Source organism: Histoplasma capsulatum (assembly GCF_000150115.1).
Source record: "Histoplasma capsulatum G186AR genomic scaffold supercont2.4, whole genome shotgun sequence".
Taxonomy (NCBI): domain Eukaryota; kingdom Fungi; phylum Ascomycota; class Eurotiomycetes; order Onygenales; family Ajellomycetaceae; genus Histoplasma; species Histoplasma capsulatum.
In genome coordinates, this window is record NW_025544804.1 from 2,216,255 (window position 1) to 2,241,998 (window position 25,744).

Consider the following 25,744-nt stretch of genomic DNA (forward strand, 5'->3'; position numbering starts at 1 on the left):
CGGTATTCGTATCCTCGGAGAGGTTCGTTTCAAGAGAGCTCAAAAACTTTCGGGTTATATATAAATAGGATTAAAACGCCCAGATTATGTCCGTGTTTAATGTACCGATCCTTTTGTCTTTGTAACGTAGCCAGGGGGTTTGTGGATGAAGTCCAATGGCGAAAGGATAATCTTAGAATCAAAGAATTTGCTGGTTTAAGAGATTGCATTCATCCTTGGTGGTTGGAGCAACAATGAAAAGGGAAATGAGAAAAGTTCGATGAACATAAACATCCTGCTGCATCTTCTGTTTTCCTAAAAAAGGGATGGGAAGTAACGAAAGTAAAGAAAAAAGACTGTCAATCGTTCAGGTACGTTTCACGCTTCCGAGGTAGATGACCCAAGTCGCCGTTGAATCGGGATGCACATGGTTCCCGATGGCAACGACTCGGCATGGGCGGAGGAGAACCCTGGAACCGTTTTCAAGCATATGAAGCTTAAATCGACAGCTTATTTCTTCCAAACCTATCCGATAGTGTGCAAAAGGAATCGACGTTACATTCTAGGCAACCAATATGGATTTCGTCAAGAAAGATTTAAACACCCAGCATCCGTCGCGCCATCTGCCTTGGCTCCCAGCCAGTCAGTCCTTATGGTTGTATGGTTATGACACATGTAAACCCCCTCTCTCTTTGATTACAAGGTCTGGTGATAACGTTACTTCTTTGAACAGAGGATGATTGAAATTGAAACTTCTGACCTTTCAGCTGATAATTTTGACTTAGTATGTCCTTTCAAGCTCGATCTCAGCGATTAATTTGGAGACATTCAGCGAAATGGCGATATCGAGGCTCGAGACTTCGTTGATACGCGAAGTCCAGCACCGGCTGAGATGCCTCTGGAAACAAATAAATTGAAAACGATTGGGAACGTTTCCTTGGATAAATTCTAACTGTTGCGAGCCCCCACGTCATTTAGATGAGTGGAGTTACGATTTTAAATTCTTACACTCCTTGGAATGAAATCACTCCGACGACAGGGTTCTTGGTGTCCTGGCTCACTTCACTTCTTTCACTCCCCCCATCCATTTCTCCATTATCATTCCCTTCCTCACTCATTTTGGTATCATTTCTGCCATTACGCCCATTGTGTGCTCGTTTAATCCCCTGCGGAATTGCACACTACTACAGCCTCTGCCAAGCGCAGATCTTCTGAGGATTTCTGCCTTCCTGGAGCCAATATTGAGCGCGTGTGGTTTTCATCATTTCTTTGATTCCTTCCTTAATCGGCTTCAACATCACTGATCGCATCAATTGCTTGTTCGACTGCTTATTTGCATCACTGCTAGCAGCGATACAATGTGGAGCCGTAGTGCTTCATTCGCTGCAGTTGTGGGGACATGCCTATTGTTGTCGGTTCATGATGTTCTTGCGATATCAAAGCTCTCTGCTGTAGGCTCGAAATTTTTCAATGAAGAGGGACAGCAGTTTTTCGTCAAGGGTATCATTTATTCTGGTCACCATCATCTCATTGGTGAACTCATTCTAATTTTTAGAGAAAAGGAATTGCGTACCAGCTCACTCCTAAAGACCCCCTTGTGGACTCGGAACAGTGCAAACTAGACTCTTCCTTGATGAAGGAGCTTGGTGCGAACGCTATCCGAGTCTATCATGTTGATCCCGAAGGAGATCATGAAGAGTGCATGAAGACGTTCGCAGATGCAGGGATATACCTATTTGTTGACTTGGACGACTTTCCAACCCAAATCGAAGGGGTATGTGCCATTGGCCAACAGGATCCAAGAAATAGACCTGTATAGAGTGACATTTACTTATTTGACCAAAAGCTGATAATAAATCAACCTCTGCAAATTAGAAATCCCCTATTTGGAGTCAAAGGCAATTCGACGCGTTCAAATTAACCCTGGATGAATTTCAGAAGTACGACAACACAGCCGGAGTCTTCGTGGGAAATGAGGTTCTCACCACAGCAAATGATTCCATCGCAGCTCCGTATATTCTATCTGCAACTCGAGATATCAAGGCCTATCGTGATTCCAAGAACTATCGGAAGATACCGGTCGGTTATTCCGCTGCTGATATTGCAGAGCTGCGCCCTATGTTGCAGAACTATCTGGTTTGTCGGGAAGATGAATCTGAAAGATTAGACTTTTTTGCTCTCAACGCTTACGAATGGTGTGGTAAATCAACATTTGAAGTTTCTGGCTATAGCAACTTGAATGACCAAGCAGAGGGCTACCCCGTTCCGATTTTCTTTTCCGAAACTGGTTGCAATACCGTCCGACCACGCGAGTTCGAGGATCTCAATGCTATCCTTGGGCCAGAGATGACAGGGACGTGGTCTGGCGCGATGGTGTACGAGTGGATAGAGGAGCTGAATAATTATGGCCTGGTTACATACGGGAAGCCGCCCAAAGGTGACAAGTCTAATCCGTCAGCTCTCGACGGTTTCTCCCGCCGTGGTACTCCCACCCCTATTAAACCAGACTTTACAAATTTGAAATCCCGTTTCGCCTCTCTGTCCCCCACTGGTGTTGAGCTGTCAGACTATTCCCGTCAGGTATCAAAGATTACAGCCCCGCCCTGCCCCAGTTCAACTCCTCATTCATGGGACGTCGATCCTAGCGCTGATCTACCGTCCATCGGGCAATCTGGTGTTGGCCAGACGAATCCAACTTCTACCAGAGGGGAAGCCAGTGGGGAAGCCAGTGGGAAAGCCAGTGCTACTCCGTCTAGTTCCAGTGCTGGGAATCGGCAGATGCCAATCCTAGGATTCGTGATCGGAAGTAACTCCTTATATGCTGTGATATGTTTGTTAGTCATCAGTGGACATAATGGCTGGAGGATGTAGGCCGAGAGTAAAAGCTTATCATGAATAGTACAATACCTCCAGACGATATTCCGATTTTCTTAGAGAGTTTGTTTCTTCTGTCTTCCAAAGAACGAGGGGGGAGGTCTCGACTTTTGTTCGTGCCCTGAGATTTATCTACACCTTTTTTCGCTATGTTGGGTCATCCTTATATCGCCAGCCATCAATAGATTACGGGTTTTATCCCTAGTATTTTAATTAATAACTCTCTGATCAACATATAGCCAATGAAGAAAGTACACGGGTTCAAGTGTATTTATCGCTTTTTGGCAGATATCAATCGCATGATGTGAGCGTCACTAGGGCCCGCACGAAATACACTGAAGTACATACAGTACAAGTCCTTCCTTCATACGATTGTAAGGCTCCCAGCATTTAGCATGTCAGTTCCGCTAGGAAAGCAATCATAAGCTATATTGGAAACAATGACACGAACTATAAAGAAGAGCGAGCACACCTCTTGAGAATAGGTCTACTAAAACGAGATTATCATGTACAGCACAAGTGGAAAACATCACTTTTTCCCAGACAGGTCGCAAGGATACTGTACCGCAGCTTTCAGTTGGTCCAAAACTTTACCTTGTACGCAAGTTTGCAACAAGTGATCGATCGTACGGCGACAGCCACCGTCTCCTAGTCTTCGTGCTTGTGGTTGTTTGGAGAGTTCTCATTTGCGGTCTGTTGCCCAAATCAACTTCAGATATAATCTAACATCAAACTAGTGACCAAACCAAATGGCTAGAGAAGATATGGAATCGTAATGGTAACGAAATTTAGCCCACTACTCACGATATGGCAGAAACCCATCGGCATCGCCTTCCTGGCTTTTATCCGTTCGCTGGTGATGGTTCGGTACATCCAACCTTCATTCATTTCGTGAAATGCGCGATGTCTGGTAAATTCGTCATGGGCCTCCTTTTTCTCCATGAGCTTGACCATCTATATAAGTTGAAATTTTAGTTGATACGGAAGTATTCCTTGGGATTTCTTTCACCCCCCCTTTAATGGACTATTTTAACGATATTTTGAAGAATTTCAGCATAATGATAGGAAGTTAATGGGTGTCTACTCACGTGTGCAAACCGGGGGTCGTTAGCATCCCATTCCATAGGACACTTCCTATCTTCGAGAAGACAACGCTTGAGCTCCTTTTCATGGGCAGCGCTCCAAAGGCGTCTGGCATCCGCTGTCCCCGTAAACTTAGTGGTGCGATTGGAGAGGACCGCGTTGTGGGTTCCTTCAGTAGTTTCGTACGTTGGCTTGGGTTCTTCCTTAAATCCGTTTCCGGGATTGATGTCCGTGTTGTTTCCGTATTTTAACAGCAGCTCTCTATCCCCTTCATTATATAAATGATACCCTTCCGCGTCACGTATCATGTCAGACACCCACTTCTCAGCCGTTTCTCTACGATTGACTTGGTTCATAGCTTCACTGGGGTTGGAGTTCTGTTCAAGTATCTCTTGAAAGAAGTGAACTTTTGTCAATATTTTACCTGGAAAATTGGGACTGCAACATTCATAGATGGATCTTACACACCTTCTGGTTGAACTCGCCAAGTCATGGCTGCCCTGTAGAAGAATGAATGGCGATTTGGGGACTAGGGAGGATGAACAACTCAGAGAAATGTAGGCCTCTAAGTTGATGAGAATTAAAGAGTAGTGAAGAAGAGTGAGAGAGAAAATCGGATCAGCGAGAGCTTGTCTTTGGGTGTTATATGACCCGACCACTCTGGAGATTCTCGCCCAGAAAAAAGGAAATAAGTATGATAAATACGGCTCTTGAGGTCACGGTCTGACTCAGAGGATGTATTCACTCATGTTACATAAAGAGAACAAGCAGACATATATTTCATTGAGTTTTCCCATGAATATACAAAATGGAAATGGGATACAGAGAGCACACATTACGGTACACAAAAAGCATATCGTGCCCCGCATTCGGCTTGCAAGCAGAAAGCACCCACAGGTAGATGGGTATTTTTGAATAGATACCCATCGTGTCTCAAGTACTATAACAATCCGGCAGCTCCAACAATTGCACACCTATGCAGAGTGTTCATGAGCAACACAGGAATAAAAAAAAAAACAGGCGAAAATAATTGAAAGGTAAGATGGAATACGCAGTTAAAGAACAATGTTCATCACCACAATGTGGGTTGTAAACATATCAACCAAAATGCTTAAAATGTGCCGAAAAAAGGAAGGCCTGCAACACCAAATGCTTGAAGTCCAACCATCCTGAAGCACCAATGACTGAAATCCGGTATCGAAATATAAAATGAAAATAAGATGCTGGCGAGCCATGAATCATGTTGCGCGTCAGGATGAACCAACGTGGGAAGAATGCAACGTGGAACGTATTTCGAAACAAGAACCAGCGGCGAATCCCCAAAACGTCCATAACCCAAAATATGATTAAAAATTCTTTTCTGAGGAAGTGGAATGACTGGTTTATTCATGTAGGTCCGCAAGCTGCTGTTCAAGATCTCTTTTCCGCTCCCTCCTCACATGTTCACCTACAATTATGCTGAACAATCTCCTCAAAAGCTCTGCTTCACTCCATTCCACCTTCCCAGTTCCACCGCGTTTCCTACTGTCAACAGACAAGTTCCGTCTGAATTTATCCACAATGGCAATTTGCATTTCTGTAATCCGACGGCTGTACACGCCATCAGCGGAATATATGCGCTGACCTAACAATTTTTTTCGACCTAGAGTCTCGATATAGCGGAAGGAACCAGGGGATCGTTTTGCCTTGTGGTATAGATGGCGCAGTGCGGTATAATGGTCATCTGTGAAATAGCCTGAGATTGGCAATGCCTTGTGTTGCGCGGGCGGTTGTCTTTGTTGACCTCTAATTCGAGGTTTTGGCTTCGGTATTAATGGAGAGGAGAATTGGGTTCCGGCGTCAACTGTCATCTTGTTGATGGATTTATGAAGGTGTCGATGGGCCGGAGAGCCTTCCGCTCGAGACTCTGTTGGTGGTACTCGTAAATGGCCATCTTCAGCAATTGGTTCCTGTACTGGCAATTCCTGAATCGGAGAACTCTCAATTGGAGGAGGCTGAGTTGGTGGCCTTGAAACTAAATGATTTTGAGTAGGAGACCCTTGAACAGACGCGCTCTGGATTGAAAGACCACGGTTCGGGGATACAGCGAACGCAGATTTGCTGACTGCTTCTGGTTGACTTCTTTCAACCTTTCGAGAGGCTGGAGTGGTAAGCCACGATGGAGCAAGGTCTGTCAACTTGTTGAACCAAGATAACGGACGACGCTCCTGCTGTGCTCCGGTGGGAGTAGACGGTTCCCGATCACGCTGGTCATCTTTGCGGGCTCGAGGGGTCGAGTTTTGTGATTCTGATTTGGAAGTTATTTGCTCTTCATCAACTGGACTGTTTCTTGACGAATGAACCGAATTAGACGGCAATTCCGGATACAAATGGCCATCCTCCACTGGAGGCTCAGAATATACGTCGACATTATCTGGACTCGTGTGGCCCATATCAATTTTGCTGCTTTCAGGTGAAGGAGCCCATGGATGATGGATAGCATTAGCGTCAGAGATTTGGTCATCAGTGCGGGAGGTCTCATCTCGCCTGTAGGAAGCTACGAAGGTAGGACTCGAGGTTATTTTAGGCGTAAATTGCAGGTCCTCAAGCTGTTCAGACCGGCTGGTTTTGCCTTCAGAGGAAACATTATTCACCAGATAAAATCTCCTTGTGGCGCTTTCTGGAGAGCCCAGTAATGATGAACTTTCAACATTTTGTTCTCTGAATCTTGCGGTTTGGCTTTTCCCGCTGGGTAATATAGGATATCCATTGGTGCGAGTTTTCCAGTATGGACCAGGACCAGGAGTTCCTTCTTCGTCTTGGCTGAGATTAACAACGTCTCCGTTGCGTTTCCACGGGCTTGGAAGCACCCTCCGCGGGGGCTTGATAAGTTCTTCCCGACTAAGTTCGATGAATGACGCTGACTCTGACTGGATCTCAGTTTCACGAGCTTCTTGCTGCCATATATCCTCGTAATCTCCTTCTTTCGTAGGATCGTTTTCATTGTGTTCCTCGGCCCCTTCATTGATTGGATTATCACTTTCTGAACTACCTCGGTCACTATCAATAACAATAACCTGGCTCGAATTTGCCTCCTGTATTTGGTGACTAATTGCATCTCTCTCACGCTGCCACAGTGCTTCACGTCGCGCCATTTCTCGGCTAATCGACAGCTGGGGAGACTGATTTTGGTTCCTGGGATTACTCGTAAGTTGCACAGAACCCCTATCCAGCTTTCTCTTTGTTCGTTCCTTCGCCGAATCCGAAGATATCCATTTCCTTCCAGAACTGCTCCTTTCTGGATGCCCCACGATATTTCGCTCATTAGTTGCAAAGCCATCTGGTGTCATTGGTGATATAGTTACCGGTCCTGGTTCATCACGCCTTCTTCTGCTCTCAACCTCTCGAAGCTTCGCAAGTTTTTCCCCAAAGCGAAGACCGGCACGTAGTTCTCGTTCTGTCTCAACACCAAATCCCTGAAAGAGTGCATCCAGACGTTTCTTTACAGATTCCGAATCATCTACTCGAGTATGGCCTGGGCTTGAGAAGGGGCTTTGCAGCCGCGAATTCCTCCTACGTCGATTAAGAACTCCCTGAAGCGCAATACCTGCTCTTATTACTCGTACTAACTTCACGAGTCGTGTCTTTTTAAAAGGCCGTGAGGGCTGAATGGCGGGTTCGGGGGGCTGCTGTGAGGAAAACCCTGTTCCTGGAGTTTCATAGATTTCTCGTGGATCCCTTCCCATCTGTGGCGATAGTTGTGACTTTGGTTGAGGTTGTGAAGAGGACATATATCCACTAGCTTTATCGGAATTGCCAGAAGCAGATAGCTCAGAGTGTCGAGCTTCAGATTTCGACGAGCTTAGCATCTCTTTCTTTGATGCCTTCTTCATACTGTTAATCATTCCTTGGTTCACGGCTCTTTGAAACGAATTACTAAGCTGCTGGCTCGCCGAGGGCAAGGTATTAAGTGACACCATGCTGAAACCTTCACTTTCTAGAATCGAGTCAAATTCTCGATGTTGGTTTGTTGGGTCACTTAATGGCTGAAGGACTGGTTCGTGTTGTTGTATTTTTGGACTTGAAGTATGGCCCGTAGGGATGTCGGTAATACCTTCTTCTAATAAGGATGACGAGGTCGGGGTAGGATATCCTCTAACCTGTGGACCAGGAGTATGCCCAGCATCGATTGTGTTTTCGGGAGTGAGGCCGGTATGTAATCGTGGAGAGTATGGAGAGGAGGTAGAGCTCGTGGGAGCATCAGGAACTGAGTTTTCCACTCCAAACCGGGAGTCAGGATTTTGCGAGCTAGTCCTCTCATTTGGCGTTGGGGACGATCTATCATAACCGCGGGTAGGAATAAAATCAGGAACGGGACTCGGGTCAAAAACCCCTGGAAGTGTATTATCGGCAGCGGCGTGGTTGGTTCCTTTATCTTCCGTCGCAATGTCCAGAAAAGGATCTTCTTCCTGCATCTTTTTCCGTACCGAATCGGCAAATGTGACTTTGTTGTCTGTCACATTGCTTTCTTCCACTGTAGCCTGGCTTTTCCTAGGCCTTCCTCGCTTTGTCTTTTGAGTAGTGCTCGTATTTCCTGACGGGGTTTCAACCCTGCTTCGTCGTTTTCGAGGTGTTGGAACCCGTTGCGACAGGTCCGATTTTCCCGTTCGTCTTTTTTTAGGGCTTCGCTCCGAGGGGCTATTTTCATCCTTTAAAGGCACTTTGGTTGTTCTTCCTCTTCGCGACTTCACATTTGATCGCATGCTCCCTGGAAAATTCTCATCACCCTCATCTTGTTCTGCCTCGACCGTCACTCGGATCCTCCAGGGACTGGTATTACCCTCCGAATTTAGCGTTGCCGTTTTCGTTGGGGATAATCTATGTTTGCCATTAAAACGCCCGGATGGAGTAGAAGGGAGAATTATATCTTCAAATCTAATGGACCGCGCGCTCCTCCCAGCCTTAGTGGGTGATAGGCTCCTGATAGGCGAAACGGACTTTCGTGGCGAAAAAGTGCTTCCACGTCGCAAAAAGGGCTTCGTCGCTGAGGAGAGGATATAATCTGGGTCGCCGGGGTAGCCCAGTGGATCGGGAGACGAGCTATCACTCTTATCATCCATTGCGACTTTGGACTCGCGATCCGGAGGGGTTCATTAGGGAGATTTCCAAGTGGAAATTGAGTCGCGGCTGTCGGGTAGGGATTTGTCCGGCTATTCCATCAGGGCGAGATATTGCACGCCATAGATGATGGTATAGTCACGTTAAATCGCCAGGGAAGATAAGCCATTAAACATTGGATAATTTGATCAGACAGTTGTTATGCACCGTCCACAGTAACGCCACACTTGTTCAATGTTATGGCCCTGATGGATTGGGCGACTTTGCCTATTCGGGATCGTGGCACGTGCGCTTTGTTTACACCTATTCGGAAACGGAAATATTATATTCCGTAATGACGGATAAAGTTTCTGGCTCACAACTCTCACAATACCAAGGAAGGAAATAAGTGGGGCACTATGTTATGCTTCTTTTCTTCCCGCAACCTACCATGGTACCCTTGTGAATTTTATCGAATATCGATTGTATCTTTTGAACTTTATATCTGTATATTCGATGTTTCCATGAAAGCGTATCGAATTGAAAGCAGTATTCTAGTGCCAAACAAGATTTTGCGCAACAATCCTGGACCTGCAGCTTACCAGCAACCACCTTTCTTGAAAGCTGCAGATCATTCTTGGTGCGCCAACAATATTTCAGACATGATGACGATCTCATTTGCGGAGTGCCAAATGACATCGCTTGGCGCAGTAGTCCACCCAACTGCAGTTGCTGCTGTGCGTGGTTTTAACTCGACGTCCGAGTTTTTCAGGACGATGCGCATCATATATCGGGCCATCCTAGGCGACGGAGTAGTTTATTGCTCTACTGAAGCATATAAATACACTTTTTATTACACTTAAACTTAGAGAGAAGCGTATAATAACGGGGAATATCCCATTCCGTTCCAGAAGTCAACGGATCCGAATCCTTGTTTCCAGAGGGAGAAAAAATTAATCAAAATCAGGTATCCAAGCCGGAGATCTGGTACATTCACCAAAGGCTATCTGAGCCAGAAGCCGGCACACCCTGCATGGGCAAATGTACAGTACCACCAAAAGGGCACAAAAATGATAACTACATTGCAATTTCACTCAGGCTTTGTCTTCCCGTGCAGAAACTAGCCTTACCCTGCGTGTATTGAGTTCAGCTTTTTTGTCTTCTATTCCCTGGAAACGCCCAATCAACATTCGACATCATCGCTAAGCCTTTCTATTCCATGGTATCCCTGTTGCGCCTGGAATGTCACTAAGTGACTGATTTTCAGTCTCCCCTCGCGTTTTCCCTCCCGTTGGAGAAGGCCATGGAATGCAAGAAATTATATAGTGGTCTTCAATTGTTCCTCTCCTTTTCCTCATCTATCATCCCCCAAAATCTCATTTTCACAACCTACAGTCTCTTAGCTATCATTATCACTTGTCTCATCATCGTCCCAATGTATATCAAACTACCCGCTTTACTTTCGTCCGTGCTGCTATTGGGTGCTCCTCCCCTGGCGAGCTCAAAGCCTACTACGTCGTCAGACCCATTTCAACCTTATGTTATTTCCGCGAAGAACATTCAAGCAACATTAATTCCGTATGGTGCCACCCTAACTTCACTTCTAGTCAACGACCGCGATGGCAAGCAACAGGATGTTGTCGTCGGTTACGATGACCCGAAACAATATAAAATCGACACTGAGACCAACCATACGTATTTTGGCTGCATCGTAGGGAGATACGCCAACAGAATCAAAAACGGCTCCTTTGAGCTCGACGGTGTTAAATACGACATCACAAAGAATGAAAACCATGACACCCAGACACTCCATGGAGGTGTTATCGGATATGATCAGCGCCCTTGGACGGTGGTAAATCACACTGAAAACTCTATCACCTTCAGTCTCCTCGACACCGGCTTTGAAGGTTTCCCAGGTGAAGTTATCACATATGCCACCCTCAGTGTTCGTTCTTCATGCACTAAAGACGACACAAAATGCGAAACCAAACTGACCGCAAAAACCGTATCACTTGCCTTAACGGAGGAGACGCCCATCATGTTGTCACACCATATTTACTGGAACCTAAATGGGTTTAAGAAGCCTAACGTGTTGGAGGATACTACCTTGCAGCTGCCGCTGTCAAAAAGATTTATAAAAATCGATTCCGCCGCAATACCAACAGGCGAACTCTCGGATACCGCAACGGCATTTGGCGGTGCCCTCGACTTCACCCAGCCCAAGCTCATTGGCAAAGACATCGCCTCGGCTAAGAATTGTGGTGCCAATTGTACAGGTTATGACAACGCATTCATCATTGACCGCCCCAATAGTGAATCAGACTGGACCTCGTCTCCGGAAACTATGGCTGTCGTTCTGAGGATGGCGTCCCGCACCACTGGGATCAGCATGCAAGTCACTACGAACCAAAAGGCTGTTCAAATCTATAGCTGCAATAATCAGAACGGGACTATCCCTGTCAAGAAATCTCAGACCAACCGGAATAAAATGGAAGGTGGTTACGAGTATGTGGATGTTATCAACAAATATGGCTGTATCGTCATCGAGACTGAGGGCTGGATTGACGGTATCAGCAACCCAGAATGGGGCCAGAATCCATACCAGATCTATTCCCCAGAGACCGGACCAGCCGTGAACTGGGCTACATTCACTTTTGGAAATATTTAAAAGTGATCTTTGTGAAAGTTGGAACTGGGAGACCTGTACAGCAAAATCAGCTTATAGCCTTGAAAGGAGGGAAATGTTGCCCTACCATATTAATTTTCCTTGTCTGTTATCTTCTGCTCTTTCGTCTGTTCTTTTTCGTTCCTTTTCTTTTTAATCTTCCTTTTGATTCTACCTGTTCCATTAATCGGATTCGCATATTGTGGCTTGTAATTCTTAATGAGCCTGGTTCCAGGATACAAATATATATTTCCAAACCTCCGTATCATTAATTTCCTTTGAAAACCCCTTGGCGCCATCTTGAATTCTATAATGAACAATTACATTGTTTATAACATATATAAAAGAGAACTAAATACTTATATTTAATATACAGGGACTAAAAAAAATAATTGACAGGCCAGGAAATTATCACTATATGCGTAATCCGAAGGAGGTCCCCTCTGCAATTACAGATATTGCTCGTTGATAACTTGCTGAACAAAGCCGTGCATTATTTTTTAGAATGGAGATGGGATTGTTTACCGAAGAGATAAAGAACAAGGTTTCAGACGGCTTTCATCCCATACCCTTTGTCATCCCCTATCCCCCCTTAGTTCTCCATTTTATTCTCACTTTCTTCCTCCAAGAGCAACAACCTAATACAGATGTGTAATTTGAATTGATCCCTGATGTATATGTATATGCACAATGTACAGTACATATCCTTCCCCAGCTCAATTTTGCACCAAAGCATTGCATGCCAAGCTTTACTTCCAGACTGAATACTCGATGATGGTGGCATAGGTTCAGTCAGGTTTGGGTGGCCCATATTCCGATGTTGTTTTTGAAAGATGAGCATTTGACTTTTCACCTATGTATAGAACTCATCCTCTCCACACATAGTGCGCAGCTCGTGCTCTGTGGGTAAACTTCTGAGTCTGTTATGGAGAATCCCTTGTGTCAGTAGAACTAAGTCGAGGAGTTAAAATCGAAGCCATCCAGAGCTGACAACCAAAATCTGATGAAGAAAACACCCCGACGCTGAAAACAAAAGTGCAATAGCTAAGTCACAACATACTGGGTAGGATAGTCATCCGTAGTATTCCCTGTCATCTCCTGCTTCAGCTTCAAAATTCTGTAAATCTCCCGCACGTGGAAAGACATAAATTCTCCAAGTTGTTTCCGCGCGTCCATAACCCCTCGGATTCGCTCATGTAGCTTCCTAGCAACACATTCCATGTCTTCAGGAGGGGTGGTGCATGATAGCAGTTCGATCGTGTTATTGTAGTGGTCCACTTCAAGCTTTAGTCGGCCTACCTGGCTAAGATGATAGTTCACTATTCCTTCGAGCTTGACCTGGTCGTCGGGGAGAGGGTCAAGAGCATTGAGAGAGGGTCCAAAAGGGGGTGCTTCGTTTGTTTTTCCGTGGGATAAAACACCAATTTTAAACGAGAAGCGCTTCGAAGGACGATGTGAGTTTTGTGACCCGTGGAGATGGCTAGAGGAAGATGACGATACTGAGCGGAATTTCCACTCTGAGGGAGCCATCATGAATGCTGCTGTCCGAGGAAAAACAGGATAAGGCGAAAAATAAAATGAGACCCGGATTGCAACAGATTTCATGGTAGATGAGAATATAGAAAGAAGCTCGCTACAAGGAGGGAAGGATGTTGAGGCATCAAAACATGGAAGCTCCTTTACAATGTGCGCGACTGTTTACCAAAATCAGCGGGGCGGGTCTAGTATTCTGGCTCAGTATTCTGGCAGGTGTGGTGGAGGGTATATCGGACTTGAAGGAGCAAACACAATCGCCTTTGTTGCCACGATATGTTGGGCTGTTGTTTGAAGGAGAGCAGTACAAAGGTCTCAGAGGCATGATACCACTTTGAAAGAAATGCTCCATTTCCGAAACCACCATCAAAGAGCCAACCACCCAAGTTACAGTCACTGATATGATATTCATATCCTCTAAGCTCGTAGGAGGGGGCAACGAGTAATAAATAGTGAATGAACAACCCCGTGGTATCGTCCCAAATTCATATAGAAGCCGGAAGAAACTCAAGAAAGGTAAACAATAAACACGTAGATCTTACCATCAATTGAATTCAGATCTTGTTCTCCTATCCCTTTTGCTAAGTAAAGATAGATAAGGGCTTACTATCCTCATGTATCAGCCCCATTCGCCCAGTGTCCAACTTGACCTTTCTCCACTTGATCTTCCTATACCTGGTCCATACCCTGATCGACGCTCTGCCATGTGAGTTAGATCAGAGTCGCGGCTTGCCCCCGCGAGACCATGCTGTAGGAATTTTTCTCTTTCGATTTCCACAATTCCTTTCACCTTGAGGCTGGCAACAAGACTGGCACCAGCCCAAGATCCGAGAGACTCAACCTGGCGCAGAATCCCATGCGTATATGGTTTAGAGTCCTTGTTGGTCCGCTCCAACTTTTCGTCAACGAAATTCGCAGTTGACTCTGACTGGTTATCTCTTTGGGTGTCTCTACTCGAAGTGGAGCTAACAGGCCGTTGTTGGTTCCTAGAAATTTCTTGAAGTTGTCTTGGGCATGTGTTAACATTCTTGCCTCTAACTGGGTCCCATCCATGCTTCTCTACAAGGCAGTCCACTTCGTCCATTACTCTCTGGCGAATACCTGGAATATTCGACCCCCCACCAACGAAAATAATCCGCGACATACATGCGCCACGAATATCGGGCGGAAGAGCGAGAAGGCTATGATAGACCAAATGATCAAGAGGCATTTCTTCATCATCGAGGTTTCTCGCCTCAGAACGTCCAGCAAATAAAGCCTCCTCAACCGATTCGGAAAATTTAACGAATGGAACCTTCATGTCAGCTGTCGTACCTCCTAGCGATGATGGCAAAATGACATTGGAATCGCATAACCGTGAATCTTCTGCCTTCGGTGAAGATTCCGTACCGGTCTTTTCACCGCGCCTAGCATTCCCTTTGGTTTTGCACCACGCGAGTCGGGTTACTATTTCTTCACACCACTCAAAGCTCACAGCGATTATATCATTATCGCCATTTCTATTATCGGATTTCTTGTAATCTCCCGAATTATTCTCTAGATTTGTAAGGAAAGCTCCCATTTTGTGGGTTAGCAATTTCATAGCACGAATGCTTCGTTTCGATTGAATTTCTCGATATTCATAAAGGCTCGTAACTGTGGTCTCCTCCCATCCAATATCAACGACAAGGGCAGATCTCAATCCTGCTGAAACAGCTGCCATGGCTGCGGACGGAAGTAAGGTAATGCTGGGATACCTCCAGCGATTGAACATGGCTGATAGGAAAGATGCGAGAAGCGGATGAGGAACAATTGATGGTAACACAATAACCAGTCGCGAAGAGCCCGCGTCTGTGAGGAGGTATTTGTTGTAAACTTCGCGAATTATTCGTTCGATTTTGTCCTCGAAAAGTCCAATGTCAAAATCTCGGATATCCATCTTCCAAAGCTCGTAATTTTTTGACCATTCATCCACGCTTTTGTATACCTTTTTCGAACTCGGCCCCTCATGCCCACCAGTTCTTATCCACCCCCTATAGTCGCCAACCCTTCGACCTCCCTCTGGGCTGAAACCAATGACACAGATCGGGGAGTTGTCCCCTTCGAACCCAGCACGGAGATACCGGGAGCCCAGTTCAAACACCACCGCATCCTCTTCGTGTCGAAACGAAGACCCAGGCGAGGTAGACCCTGTGTATGACGATAGTATCTGTCGCTGCTGGGGCGTATGAGGAGAACCGGGAAGGGGCTGTCGACCTTGACGGAGACTTGATCGAACTGTGCCTGTAGAGGTAAGAGATTGCCGTCGACCAAAGCCTGACGAGTTTGAAGTAGTAGCCATATCAATTGCTCCCTGGTTGATTCTGGGGATGCGAATGCGGTTTGGTTATTCTGGGAGGTTGTGCGTGTAGCATCATTCCTTTCTGGGGTGGTTCATTTTATATATTCACCATCGCCATACCCATGTCGTATCAGGGCCGTGAAATAATATAATTGTTAGTTAGCTGTTATCAAAGGGTGCTACAAATCCATGGATAGGCTATATCACGTGACAACGCGACGAGTCCATCACCAAAACACGAGCATCTTCACATCCGAGGAAAGGTCTAAATACATGCACTCTTTCATTGAAGGTACGGAGGTATCTCTGCCTCAGTTGTTTGAATGGGAATTCCTGGGTAAGTTACATTCTCGGAGTAACCATCGGATGAATGGTGTTTACTGAATCCTGCCGGATAATTGCAGTCTTATCCAGTCACTCGGGCCTGGAGAGCGTATTTCATTGGCTAAGTTGGCAATCGACCATTTGCAACGCACATCCCGGCCCATTCGTGTCGCTATAGATATTTCGATATGGCTTTTCCAAGTCCAAGCGGGGAAAGGAGGCACAAATCCGGAGCTTCGAACTCTCTTCTATCGCCTGGTACGATTGACTGGATTGCCCGTGCATCCACTCTTTATTTACGATGGCCCGCAAAGGCCTCAGTACAAGCGTGGCAAATTAATTGACAGAAACAACAGAGCTGGCGATTTGGGGAGGATAATACGCCGCTCTAAACACTTGATAGACCTGTTCCGCTTTCCGCATCACACAGCACCAGGAGAAGCAGAGGCTGAATGTGCACGGCTGCAAACCTCTGGGGTAGTGGATGCGGTTATGAGCGACGACGTCGATGCCATTATGTTCGGATCGAAGGTTACGATCATGAATTTTTCTAAAGAAAGCTCTAGTGGAACGAATGCTGCTACCCATGTTACTCTTTATCAGACCGAGGAGAGTGGGGATGGACGGAAACGAAATGTTCTGCTTGATAGGGGTGCCATGATTCTTTTTGCATTGTTAAGTGGAGGCGACTATCTACCCACTGGAGTACCAAAATGCGGCCCGAAGCTAGCAGGGGAAATTATACAAGCTGGCTTCGGTAACGAATTATTACAAGCCATCGAAGGCAGTCCAGCGGAAGTCGCCGTAAAGTTGGAGAAATGGAGAGAACGGCTGAGAAATGAGCTCCATGAAAATGGCGAGGGCCATTTTAAGTGCAAACATAAGGCTGTCAAAATTCCAGATTGCTTTCCAGACCTGAAGGTGTTGGGTGACTACACCCATCCAGTTGTTTCCTCCTCAGAGAAGTTAAATGAGCTACAGCGGTCATTTAAGTGGGATCAAGCCATTGACATTGAAGGCCTTAGAAATTTCGTTTGGAATGATTTCGGCTGGCAACGTGGCTCTGCAAGAAGATTGACAAAGGTCCTTGCGGCACCTCTTGTGTGCAATAGATTGAGACTTTGCCTTCCACTTCTTGCCAAACCCGATGCATTACCTCTCCGTGAACCAAAAATAGGGACGCAATTTTGTGGACAAAGGTTCCACTTCAGCACCGACGGACTGTCAGAGTTGAGGCTTGAGTTCATACCCACCGATATTGTTGGTTTAGACTTGACTTACGAACCCACCACCGCCTCGCAACGGGAGAGTGAATCCGAAGATCTCGATAATCCGGAAATAGCAGAAGATGTAACCAACCTCAAACCAGGTACACGACGGCGAACGACGTACGATCCTACACAAAAAGAAAAGGTATGGGTCTTTGAAGCTATCGCTGAGATGGGAATGCCAGACGCAGTCATGACATGGAATTCTCAAAAACAGGAAAAGTTAGCGCTTGCGGAGAAACGAGTTTCCCGAAAAAGAGCTCCAAAGATGACGAAACCGAAAGTTGTGGATCCGAAAATGAAATTTGGAGAGATTTTAAAGTACTGCACTGTCGTTAAAAGCCCAGGGACTGGGCTGATCAAGTTTCCTTCATCCAGCTCTCAAAAGCATATGCACTGCGATGATTCCACTATCGCGAATGGGTATGCGTCTGAATTAGAATCACCATCTAGTCAAGCATGCTCTCCGAGCAAAAGAAATCCCATCGCCAAGCCAAGGCCATCAGAGAAGGCGGCATTAAGTGATATTGAGGCAACAATGAATTTTGAACGTGCTAATGAATGTAAGTTCTGCTTTCCATTCCTTCCATAGTGTTTTCAACCTTCCCTCACTAATAACTAGCGGATCAATACAATACTTCCGTGGAAACAATAGAAAAGGCCATGCTTGAGATGAAAATTTCATCTGATATTGGACAATCTACACCCACGAAGAGAGGCCGTATCCGTAGAGTCAGCCACAAGGCGGCAAGTTTGCGAGCCATCCCACCTACCGGCACGCAAACACGGAATCGAAATAAGTCCAAAGATACCTCAAATATCTTTCCACCCGTTGAGAATTTAGATATCGAACGTAAAAGTAACCCGCCAAAGTCGAACACGATTAAATCGCATTCACGGTTGTCAATATCCGAGTACGACCTCCCCACCGCAGACGACATATCGTCCGAATTTTCAGGGCTCAAAATTCAAGATTGCAAAGTTGATGAATGGTCTGAATCCTCACACACCATCGCCGAAGGAAGTGGGACTTCGCAGAATATCCCCCCAGCACCCACAGCCGCGAAGCTTTCCTCGAACGACGACCGCAAAGAGTTACTTTTTGAAACGGAGAATTCCAACCATACGTCAAACTCTCAAGTTGAGGTAACAGAGCTGCCAGTCATTGAAATTTATAATGGATATTGGGCATACAGGCAACGGAAAAATAATGACGAACAGGATTCTCCTGAAGTGCCAAGCGACAATCAGGGGAACCTCTACAATACTCAACAGAAAACTATCCTGGATAAGAAACTAGGGAAGATGAAATTACGGGGGCGAGTAAGCATTTTGGATTTGAGTCAGGAGTAATGGGTACATAAAATTATACAGCGGCTATTGGTTATATGCAAGGATACATTTTGGAAATTCCCCATCAGACTCCATAGTCTGGCTTCTTGTTTAATCGTGCTTTGGTTAATATTCGACACTTCTCCTCTAATCATACTCCATATGGATATGCAAATTACCAACAAAACCCTTTCAGGACTAATATTAATGATCGTTTATTAGATATTAATAAACCTCTAAACTAATGTGAGGTTTCTTGCGCCAACAACTCCTACCTCTTGCCTTAAGTAAGGCAAACCTATACCATGTTTAACACTGTAGATAGAATAGATAATATATATTTCCTAAACTAATAACTATACTATCCACCTCAACCAAAACGCCAAAGTCGGGAAGGGCTGCACGAGGATCCAAAAATGGCATGAAACGCCTGTGTTGTGAACGAATATAGGAAATGAAAAAAAAAATAAATAAATAAATAAATAAATGATAGGGGAGCGATAGGAAAGGGGTGTTGTCATATCTATCTGTGATATCGAAAAATGGGGTGACTGGGGCTAACATAATGTATGCCGGAATGTGATTCCAAAATCACGCTAGAATGAGCTTGTAACAAATGAGACGAGATAGGGCCAGGGATAAAGGGAAACATCGTAAGTGTACTTTAGAGTTGGAAACGTAGTGTTCGTAAAAATGAAATCATCAAGAACCATCTGAGTAAAAGCAAGGGTGTATGCAATGGGAGCGAGAGTATAAAACGGCGAAGTGAAAATAAACCATATCATCTGAAAGTTTTCAAAAAGCCCCAAATCCCGACACTACTAAGGACAGGAATGGTAAGGTTATCATCCCATCCGAAGATGTCTACGAGTTCACTGCCAGCAGCCACTATTCCAGTCCACATACTCATGATGCCCAAAGCCAGGGGTCCAGTGACCACTGCTTTGGCTGCGGTAGTTGCAGATATGCCGGCCCACCCGAGGTAGGCCCGAGCGAAGTTTGGAATCAGATTGAGAGTGCCGTTGAACATGAACGACCTTTCAGGATCGTCAGGGAATGAACCGACCCAGGGGGCAAGATATCCCCAGAAAGCAACCGCAGTGGCGACTCCCGTGGCCCAGGCAGCAAGAGTGCCAGCCAAACTCTTTCCCCGGCGGAGACGAACGGTATATCGGCCGTACAAACGCCCAAAGGTAGAAGCTGCAGTGTCACACCAACTCAGGAGCAAAACACCCACCACACCAACGTCCTTCGGGAAGAAACGAAGAGAGATATATGCTCCGAGGAGGTACCAGATCACACCATTGTACCCAGTCACCTCGGTTTCTCGCATAAGGGCCCCCAGGCACCGAATGTAGAGCTTGTTTACAGGTTGATAGCGGTGGCGGAGGAAGTCGGTAACAGCAATCGGGATCAGCGCAGTTAGAAGCCAGGGAGCCACGTTCAAGGTCTGCACCCCTCGGCAGTAGAGATGAAGCGTGACAAAGCCGATTGAAACATGGAGTAGTTTGCGCGGGATTTCATGGCGATGGATAAACGTTCTGTAGTGTCTATGAAGCGGTATAAGGCCTAAGGGTGAAGGGGAGCGAGAGAAATCCCGCCAGCGGTTTTGAAGGCTGGAATATGGGGAAAGATGGCCATTCGCAGGGACATATCCATTTGACAGGTGTTCGGCTTTCGATATGCCTGTAATCGATGCCCCATTCACAGGTGTTAGTCCTGTTATCCGACGACGTGCTTTATCTGGCGAGAGCCCAGTCGGACTGCGGGAGCGGGTTCGCGCGAGGCGGTCTGTATTGGAGTCCGGGCTTGATTCCTCGTCTCTCTCATTTTGCTTTTTGTTTTCCTCTGAGATGGAGGGAGGTGAAGATAGGTGTTGTCTCGCAGACACAGATCGTGTGACACGACGGGACTCTACATTTTCGGCAATCGAACGATCTGACGGGGTGGGTGACGGCGAAGTTACGCGTGGCGTCGCAGGGACAGCGTATTGGGCTGACATGACAGCGGAGATCCCGGGTGCGCTGGAAAATGCGATCTAGACTTATTGGTGCGGCGACGACAGCGAAAGATCTCAAAACCAGAGCCTTTTGAAACTCCAGAAGACAAAGGCCAGGAACGAAAGCTAGAAATAGGCAAATATTCCTTGGGATGGAGCGAAGAGACCTGTTATTTGTCAAGCGACCCTCGCCTCAAAAACGCAGGCGCATTCTGGACCAGCAAACACAGACGCTGTGGGGTCCCTTCGGTTCCCCTAAAGCCGCGCGAAGTAACAGAGGGCAAAACGGCAGTACAGAGGGGAGCTAGAGAAGAGATAAAGGTGAGGGCGTGTTTATCTGAGAGAACGAAGATGAGTTGACTTTTTCAGCCCCAATTTTTCCCAGCTGTTCCGGCAGAGCTCCGCCCAGGTCACGTGTGATACGTTTAGTCATTGCAGCGGTGTGGAGTGGCAGAAAATATCGCAAACGCCAAGACATTTTACTTTTTTACCGCTTTGGGAAGCACGGCGGGCATCAACGTCTTCCAACCTCACTTCACGTCTCTGCATGAAGCTTGAGTACGGGTGAAATGGCGACATCAGCATCCCGGATTGCTCCAACTACTCCACAGAGTTCACACTCCAGAGCTTGGGATGCGCTCACCCCTCCGCTCTCAGAATGGATCCTTGATGCGATTTCCGCAATGGGCTTCTCCCGTATGACCCCAGTCCAGGCATCGACAATTCCTCTGTTCATGGGGCATAAAGATGTCGTCGTCGAAGCTGTGACTGGTAGCGGGAAGACACTAGCCTTTTTGATTCCCGTTGTGGAAAGACTTTTACGGCTCGAATCGCCAATTAAAAAGCACCATATCGGAGCAATTCTCATCTCGCCCACAAGGTAATTTATATCGCCCAAGTATCATCCCGGGAAGGCAGAAGCAAGAAGGCGAAGAGGGGTTCAAAGAGGCTAAATTAAGCTAATATACGGGAATAGGGAATTGGCCACTCAAATCTACAATGTCCTGCTCTCTCTGCTAGCCTTCCACGGCCCTTCCGCGGCGCGACTACAGCGCACAGAAAACAACAGCGGCGAAGGAGACGAGTCTAACCCTGCCTCATCGTATCCACCATCCACGTTGAAAATAGTCCCGCAACTCCTTCTAGGAGGTACTACAACCCCCACGCAAGATCTAAGTACATTCCTAAAGCAATCGCCTAACGTTCTTGTTTCAACGCCCGGCCGCCTTCTCGAGCTTCTATCTTCACCCCATGCCCATTGCTCCCAATCATCATTCGAGGTCCTTGTCCTCGATGAGGCTGATAGACTTTTGGATTTGGGTTTCAAGGAAGACCTCCAAAAGATTCTCCAGCGATTGCCCAAGCAACGGCGAACAGGTCTTTTCAGTGCTAGTGTAAGTGAGGCTGTCGACCAGATCATCCGTGTCGGTTTACGGAACCCGGTCAAAATTGCAGTCAAGGTAAAAGGGGCTGGCCTGGAGGACAAGCGAACTCCAGCTAGGTATGTATTATCCCAGGTGGCACAGATTATCAGTTTGCGTTATGTTGTTATTTGTCTAACTTCATTTCCAGTCTCCAAATGACGTACCTCCTCACACCACCCACCCACAAACTTCCCGCTGTGAAATATATCCTCTCAACCCTCTCACCCACCCCACAAAGATCAATCCTCTACTTCTCCACCTGCGCCGCAGTAGACTACTACCAGCACATCCTTCCTTGCATCCTACCAGATCGATTCACCACAATCCCCCTACACGGCAAACATCCGCCACAAGTCCGGCAGAAGAACTTCACCCGCTTCGTCAACTCCGTCACCTCCTCCATCCTCCTAACCACTGACGTGGCCGCCCGCGGCCTCGACATCCCAGCTGTAGATCTAGTAATCCAAATCGATCCCCCGACGGATCCGAAAGCGTTTCTCCACCGCTGTGGGCGAGCAGGCCGCGCCGGCCGCCGTGGCCTCAGCGTCATTTTCCTCCACCCAGGCCGAGAAGAGGATTACATCGCCTTTCTCAACGTGCGCAAGACACCCGTGACGGAATTCCAATCCACCTCCACATCTACACCTTCGCAATTACCCTCATCGTCACATTTCTCCGCCTCCTCACCCAAAAACCCACAAACCCTCCACCCAATCCAAATCACCACCGCCGACGCCACATCCACGACCGAAAAAATCCGCTCCCTCGTTCTCCGCGACCGCGCCATACACGATAAAGCACAACGCGCCTTCGTCAGCTGGCTACGCAGCTACAGCAAGCACCAGGCCAGCAGCATATTCCGCGTCGCGGACCTGGACTGGGAAGAACTGGGGCGGGCATGGGGTTTGCTGCGGCTACCTACGATGCCAGAACTGAAGGGCTTCACGGGCGATAGGAATTTGGGCGTCAGCGAAGTCGATTGGGATAATTATGCGTATAAGGATAGACAGAGGGAGAAGCATCGGCGGATGGAGATGGAGGGTCGGAGTAGCAGCAATGTTCATAATAATGGTGATGCTACTGGTAGTGATAAGGGGCCATTGAAGAGGCCGGCGACCAGCGAATCGATCCCGTGGAGTCAGAATCTGGAGAGGAAGAGTGAGAAAGAGCGGAGACGGGAGCGGAAGAAAATTAGGAGGCATCATGAACAGTGGAATAGGATGACGGAGGAAGAGAAGGAGAGGGTACGAGAGACTGAGCAAATGGTGAATGCAGTTCGGAAAACTGTACAGGAACAGGATCAAACCGTCACTCGGGAAGAGGAGTTCGAGGGGTTTGATTAGGTGTTACAAAGGCATTTGCCACCTAGGGGCTTTACTACATATAGGCCAGTAGAAGTACTAAGTCGTCTCCACGCAGTGTTTATCGGTTACGAGGTTTTCATGATTCAAGACAGTAAGAACATCTTCATGAAAAATTCCGTTTGCGCCTCCCTCGCCCCGCCTCCTGTACTCCAACAAAAGCTAAACTTACATGATGTTGAAAAAAAAAAAATGAAACGCGCGAGCATACGTGCATACATACGTACATACGTGCGTGCGTACCTATATACATGCACCCCGTTAACCCAATCTACTTCCTTTCCCTAAGAAAAGGAAGAGAGGGCATAAACGAGCAGTAGAACATAAATGAAAAAAATTATAAAGGAAATCAAACCAACCCAAACCAAAATAACACAATACAAAAAACTATGAGCCTTTCGAATACACCCACCCCCCGCTGAAGCGAAGGAGGGCATAACGCGAAAGAACTCAAAACATGAAATGAAAAAATAAAAAAATAAACAACGAAAAAAAAAGACAAAAAGCAACCCCCTCCCTCAACCCCCCCGACCCCCTCAACACCCTAGGCGGCCCGCCCCGCCTATACTCCCCAAACCTCTGGCAAAACTCACCATACGAGCCCAGGTTAAAGGGCTCGATGGGAGCTGCCCCCTCCTCTTCCTCCTCTTCCTCTCCCCGCTCCTCCTCCTGCAGCTCCGACTCCTCCAACCGGGATTTCTCCCGGCGGAATCGGCGGAACTCGCGACTGAACACCTCGTCGGCCGCGTCGTCATCCTCCTCTAACCACATCTCACGGACCAATTGTCTTATCCGGGGGCTTGGTACGTGCGAACTTTGCGCCGACGACCCCCCCAGGTCGCCGGGCAAATTCTCCTTGTCCGCCACGGAAGCCTCCCCCTTGGCTTCCGTGGCTTGGCGTGGCTCACGTCCGTTGAGATGTGGTAGAGGGGAATCCAACAGCGGCCCAAAGTGTTCAGGCTCCGAGGCCATATTGTCACCACTGTCTGGAGCCGACAGCGGACTGGAAGAGTACCGGCGGGAAGCACGAAGCCCGCTAGGGAGCTTCGGCTTGTACTTCTCGGCCTGTGAACGGAGCTTGGCGACAGCATCCGCGCCAACGGGTGTGGTTGGCTGCGATGGAAGAGACGCATGAGCCGGCGTCGGGCGAGGCGGCGGAGGTTGTGTCCAGTTATTAGCAAAGACAGAAGGCTGTTGTGATGTTTGAGAACCAACCGGCGCAACCTCAAGAGCAGTGGATGAGGACTGAGAGACACCTGGTGATGATGCGGAAGGTTCGTGCGCAGTAACCTGACTTCGTAGGGAAGAGGAAGTAGCCGTGTCACGATCCTGGGGAGTTGGGGCAGGTGTTTCATTCGCGGTGGCGCCAGTGCTGAGACTTGTAGTTGTTTCCGCCGCTTCCGCCGCAATCTCCTCATCCTCATATAAATCATCGTCGTCTGAAAACATATCGTAATCTAGGCAGTAAGTTCCAAATGGATTTGGACGAATAATCGGTGGAGAAGGCGAAGAGGGCTGGGGATCTCCCAGAGAATCGGATGAAGGGGTTTGAGGGTTGGCAGGTGAGGTAAACGTAGACGGTTCGCCGGTAGAGTGGTCGCTGGAGATATCCATCGGATCGTCTGTATAAGGAAGGGCTGAACTTTGTTCCTCCGTTGTTCTCTGGTCATTGTCGATGTTTTGGGATTGGGGATGGCGGAGTCGAAGTTTGGATGGAGTGTTCTCAGGACTAGCATCAAAACGAACGCGCTTTGTAACACGTAGGATACCTCGAATAGCAGGTTGCTCTGTTGGTGCAATGGAGGCCGGAGGTTGTTCAGTGTCAAATGCAGTTATATCTTCGGGCGTAGAGTCATCATCTGCTTCGCTTAGTGAACTGTCTCCAAAATATCTTAAGTCCATTCCATAGCTGGTGCCTGGGGGGTTGGGAATTGGTTTTGGAATGGAGTGCTTGCGTTTTCTTGGGTTCTTACTGCTGCCGTTGTTATTGTTATTGTTATTGTTATTGTTATTATTGCCGGGCGTGTGATGCTCATTGTTGATTTCAGTTTCCTTAGAAACGGTAGTTTCAGTCGCCAGAACCTTTCGGGCTTCATTCTGTGAGTATGGAACATCCGGAGGGGTTCCCAACAGCTGGCGCCGGTTTAGGGGTTGCGGAAAAAGTGAGTATGTCATATGCTCTGGATCCCGGGATTGCTCAAACTGTTCAGGTAGCTCACCCTGATCGGGGGTACTGGTAACTGGTGTGGATTGCGCAGGTCTCGTTACAATTTCCGGGGGTGTCCGAAAGCCCTCTGACGACAACTCTCTTCGCACTGGAGACAGGTTAAATGTAGGAATGAATTTTGAAATCGACCTAGGAACCGAGTTAAATAGCCCTCGAATACCCCAGTTTCGTGTTGGAGTTTGAGGGGCTTGTGGAGACTGTGGTTGCTCCTGATCTGACAGTTCTGCTGCATCTGCTCGCATCTGGCTGAGCACGTCCCATGCTGGCTCGTCAACATCA

At 47.2% G+C, this 25,744-nt stretch overlaps 11 protein-coding genes across 11 annotated transcripts in view; 5 read left to right on the plus strand and 6 right to left on the minus strand.

Moving 5' to 3' along the window:
• Window positions 1-406: 406 nt before the first annotated feature.
• HCBG_03785 (uncharacterized protein) lies at window positions 407-896 on the plus strand (the record flags this gene model as incomplete). The annotated part of the gene is made up of 2 exons (XM_045430834.1): window positions 407-637; window positions 765-896. The coding sequence occupies 2 exons, from the start codon at window positions 407-409 to the stop codon at window positions 894-896; spliced, it is 363 nt and encodes a 120-aa protein (XP_045288977.1).
• A 441-nt stretch (window positions 897-1,337) lies between these two features.
• Window positions 1,338-2,850, plus strand: HCBG_03786 (pH-responsive protein; the record flags this gene model as incomplete). Its single annotated transcript, XM_045430835.1, has 3 exons — window positions 1,338-1,479; window positions 1,542-1,753; window positions 1,855-2,850. 3 exons carry the CDS (start codon window positions 1,338-1,340, stop codon window positions 2,848-2,850), a joined length of 1,350 nt encoding a protein of 449 aa, XP_045288978.1.
• Window positions 2,851-3,501: 651 nt separating this feature from the next.
• HCBG_03787 (uncharacterized protein) lies at window positions 3,502-4,292 on the minus strand (the record flags this gene model as incomplete). The annotated part of the gene is made up of 3 exons (XM_045430836.1): window positions 3,502-3,546; window positions 3,658-3,807; window positions 3,942-4,292. The coding sequence occupies 3 exons, from the start codon at window positions 4,290-4,292 to the stop codon at window positions 3,502-3,504; spliced, it is 546 nt and encodes a 181-aa protein (XP_045288979.1).
• Window positions 4,293-5,318: 1,026 nt separating this feature from the next.
• Window positions 5,319-9,253, minus strand: HCBG_03788 (uncharacterized protein; the record flags this gene model as incomplete). Its single annotated transcript, XM_045430837.1, has 1 exon — window positions 5,319-9,253. The coding sequence occupies one exon, from the start codon at window positions 9,033-9,035 to the stop codon at window positions 5,319-5,321; it is 3,717 nt and encodes a 1,238-aa protein (XP_045288980.1).
• A 1,194-nt stretch (window positions 9,254-10,447) lies between these two features.
• HCBG_03789 (aldose 1-epimerase) lies at window positions 10,448-11,680 on the plus strand (the record flags this gene model as incomplete). The annotated part of the gene is made up of 1 exon (XM_045430838.1): window positions 10,448-11,680. One exon carries the CDS (start codon window positions 10,448-10,450, stop codon window positions 11,678-11,680), a length of 1,233 nt encoding a protein of 410 aa, XP_045288981.1.
• An 850-nt stretch (window positions 11,681-12,530) lies between these two features.
• On the minus strand, window positions 12,531-13,207 carry HCBG_03790 (uncharacterized protein; the record flags this gene model as incomplete). The annotated part of the gene is made up of 2 exons (XM_045430839.1): window positions 12,531-12,597; window positions 12,738-13,207. 2 exons carry the CDS (start codon window positions 13,205-13,207, stop codon window positions 12,531-12,533), a joined length of 537 nt encoding a protein of 178 aa, XP_045288982.1.
• A 511-nt stretch (window positions 13,208-13,718) lies between these two features.
• Window positions 13,719-15,657, minus strand: HCBG_03791 (uncharacterized protein; the record flags this gene model as incomplete). The annotated part of the gene is made up of 1 exon (XM_045430840.1): window positions 13,719-15,657. One exon carries the CDS (start codon window positions 15,528-15,530, stop codon window positions 13,830-13,832), a length of 1,701 nt encoding a protein of 566 aa, XP_045288983.1.
• Window positions 15,658-15,853: 196 nt separating this feature from the next.
• HCBG_03792 (uncharacterized protein) lies at window positions 15,854-18,694 on the plus strand (the record flags this gene model as incomplete). The annotated part of the gene is made up of 4 exons (XM_045430841.1): window positions 15,854-15,867; window positions 15,935-17,685; window positions 17,745-18,445; window positions 18,677-18,694. 4 exons carry the CDS (start codon window positions 15,854-15,856, stop codon window positions 18,692-18,694), a joined length of 2,484 nt encoding a protein of 827 aa, XP_045288984.1.
• A 79-nt stretch (window positions 18,695-18,773) lies between these two features.
• Window positions 18,774-20,752, minus strand: HCBG_03793 (diacylglycerol kinase; the record flags this gene model as incomplete). The annotated part of the gene is made up of 1 exon (XM_045430842.1): window positions 18,774-20,752. The coding sequence occupies one exon, from the start codon at window positions 20,454-20,456 to the stop codon at window positions 19,236-19,238; it is 1,221 nt and encodes a 406-aa protein (XP_045288985.1).
• A 384-nt stretch (window positions 20,753-21,136) lies between these two features.
• On the plus strand, window positions 21,137-23,345 carry HCBG_03794 (ATP-dependent rRNA helicase SPB4; the record flags this gene model as incomplete). The annotated part of the gene is made up of 3 exons (XM_045430843.1): window positions 21,137-21,333; window positions 21,430-21,954; window positions 22,026-23,345. 3 exons carry the CDS (start codon window positions 21,137-21,139, stop codon window positions 23,218-23,220), a joined length of 1,917 nt encoding a protein of 638 aa, XP_045288986.1.
• HCBG_03795 (uncharacterized protein) overlaps window positions 23,278-25,744 on the minus strand; it is a gene marked incomplete at both ends in the record, with an annotated part of 3,021 nt that continues 554 nt past the window's right edge. Inside the window, 3 exons of the mRNA XM_045430844.1 lie at window positions 23,278-23,383; window positions 23,466-23,481; window positions 23,832-25,711. Of these exons, the coding sequence (XP_045288987.1) occupies window positions 23,278-23,383; window positions 23,466-23,481; window positions 23,832-25,711 (2,002 nt within the window). The remainder of the gene's footprint in view (window positions 23,384-23,465; window positions 23,482-23,831; window positions 25,712-25,744) is intronic.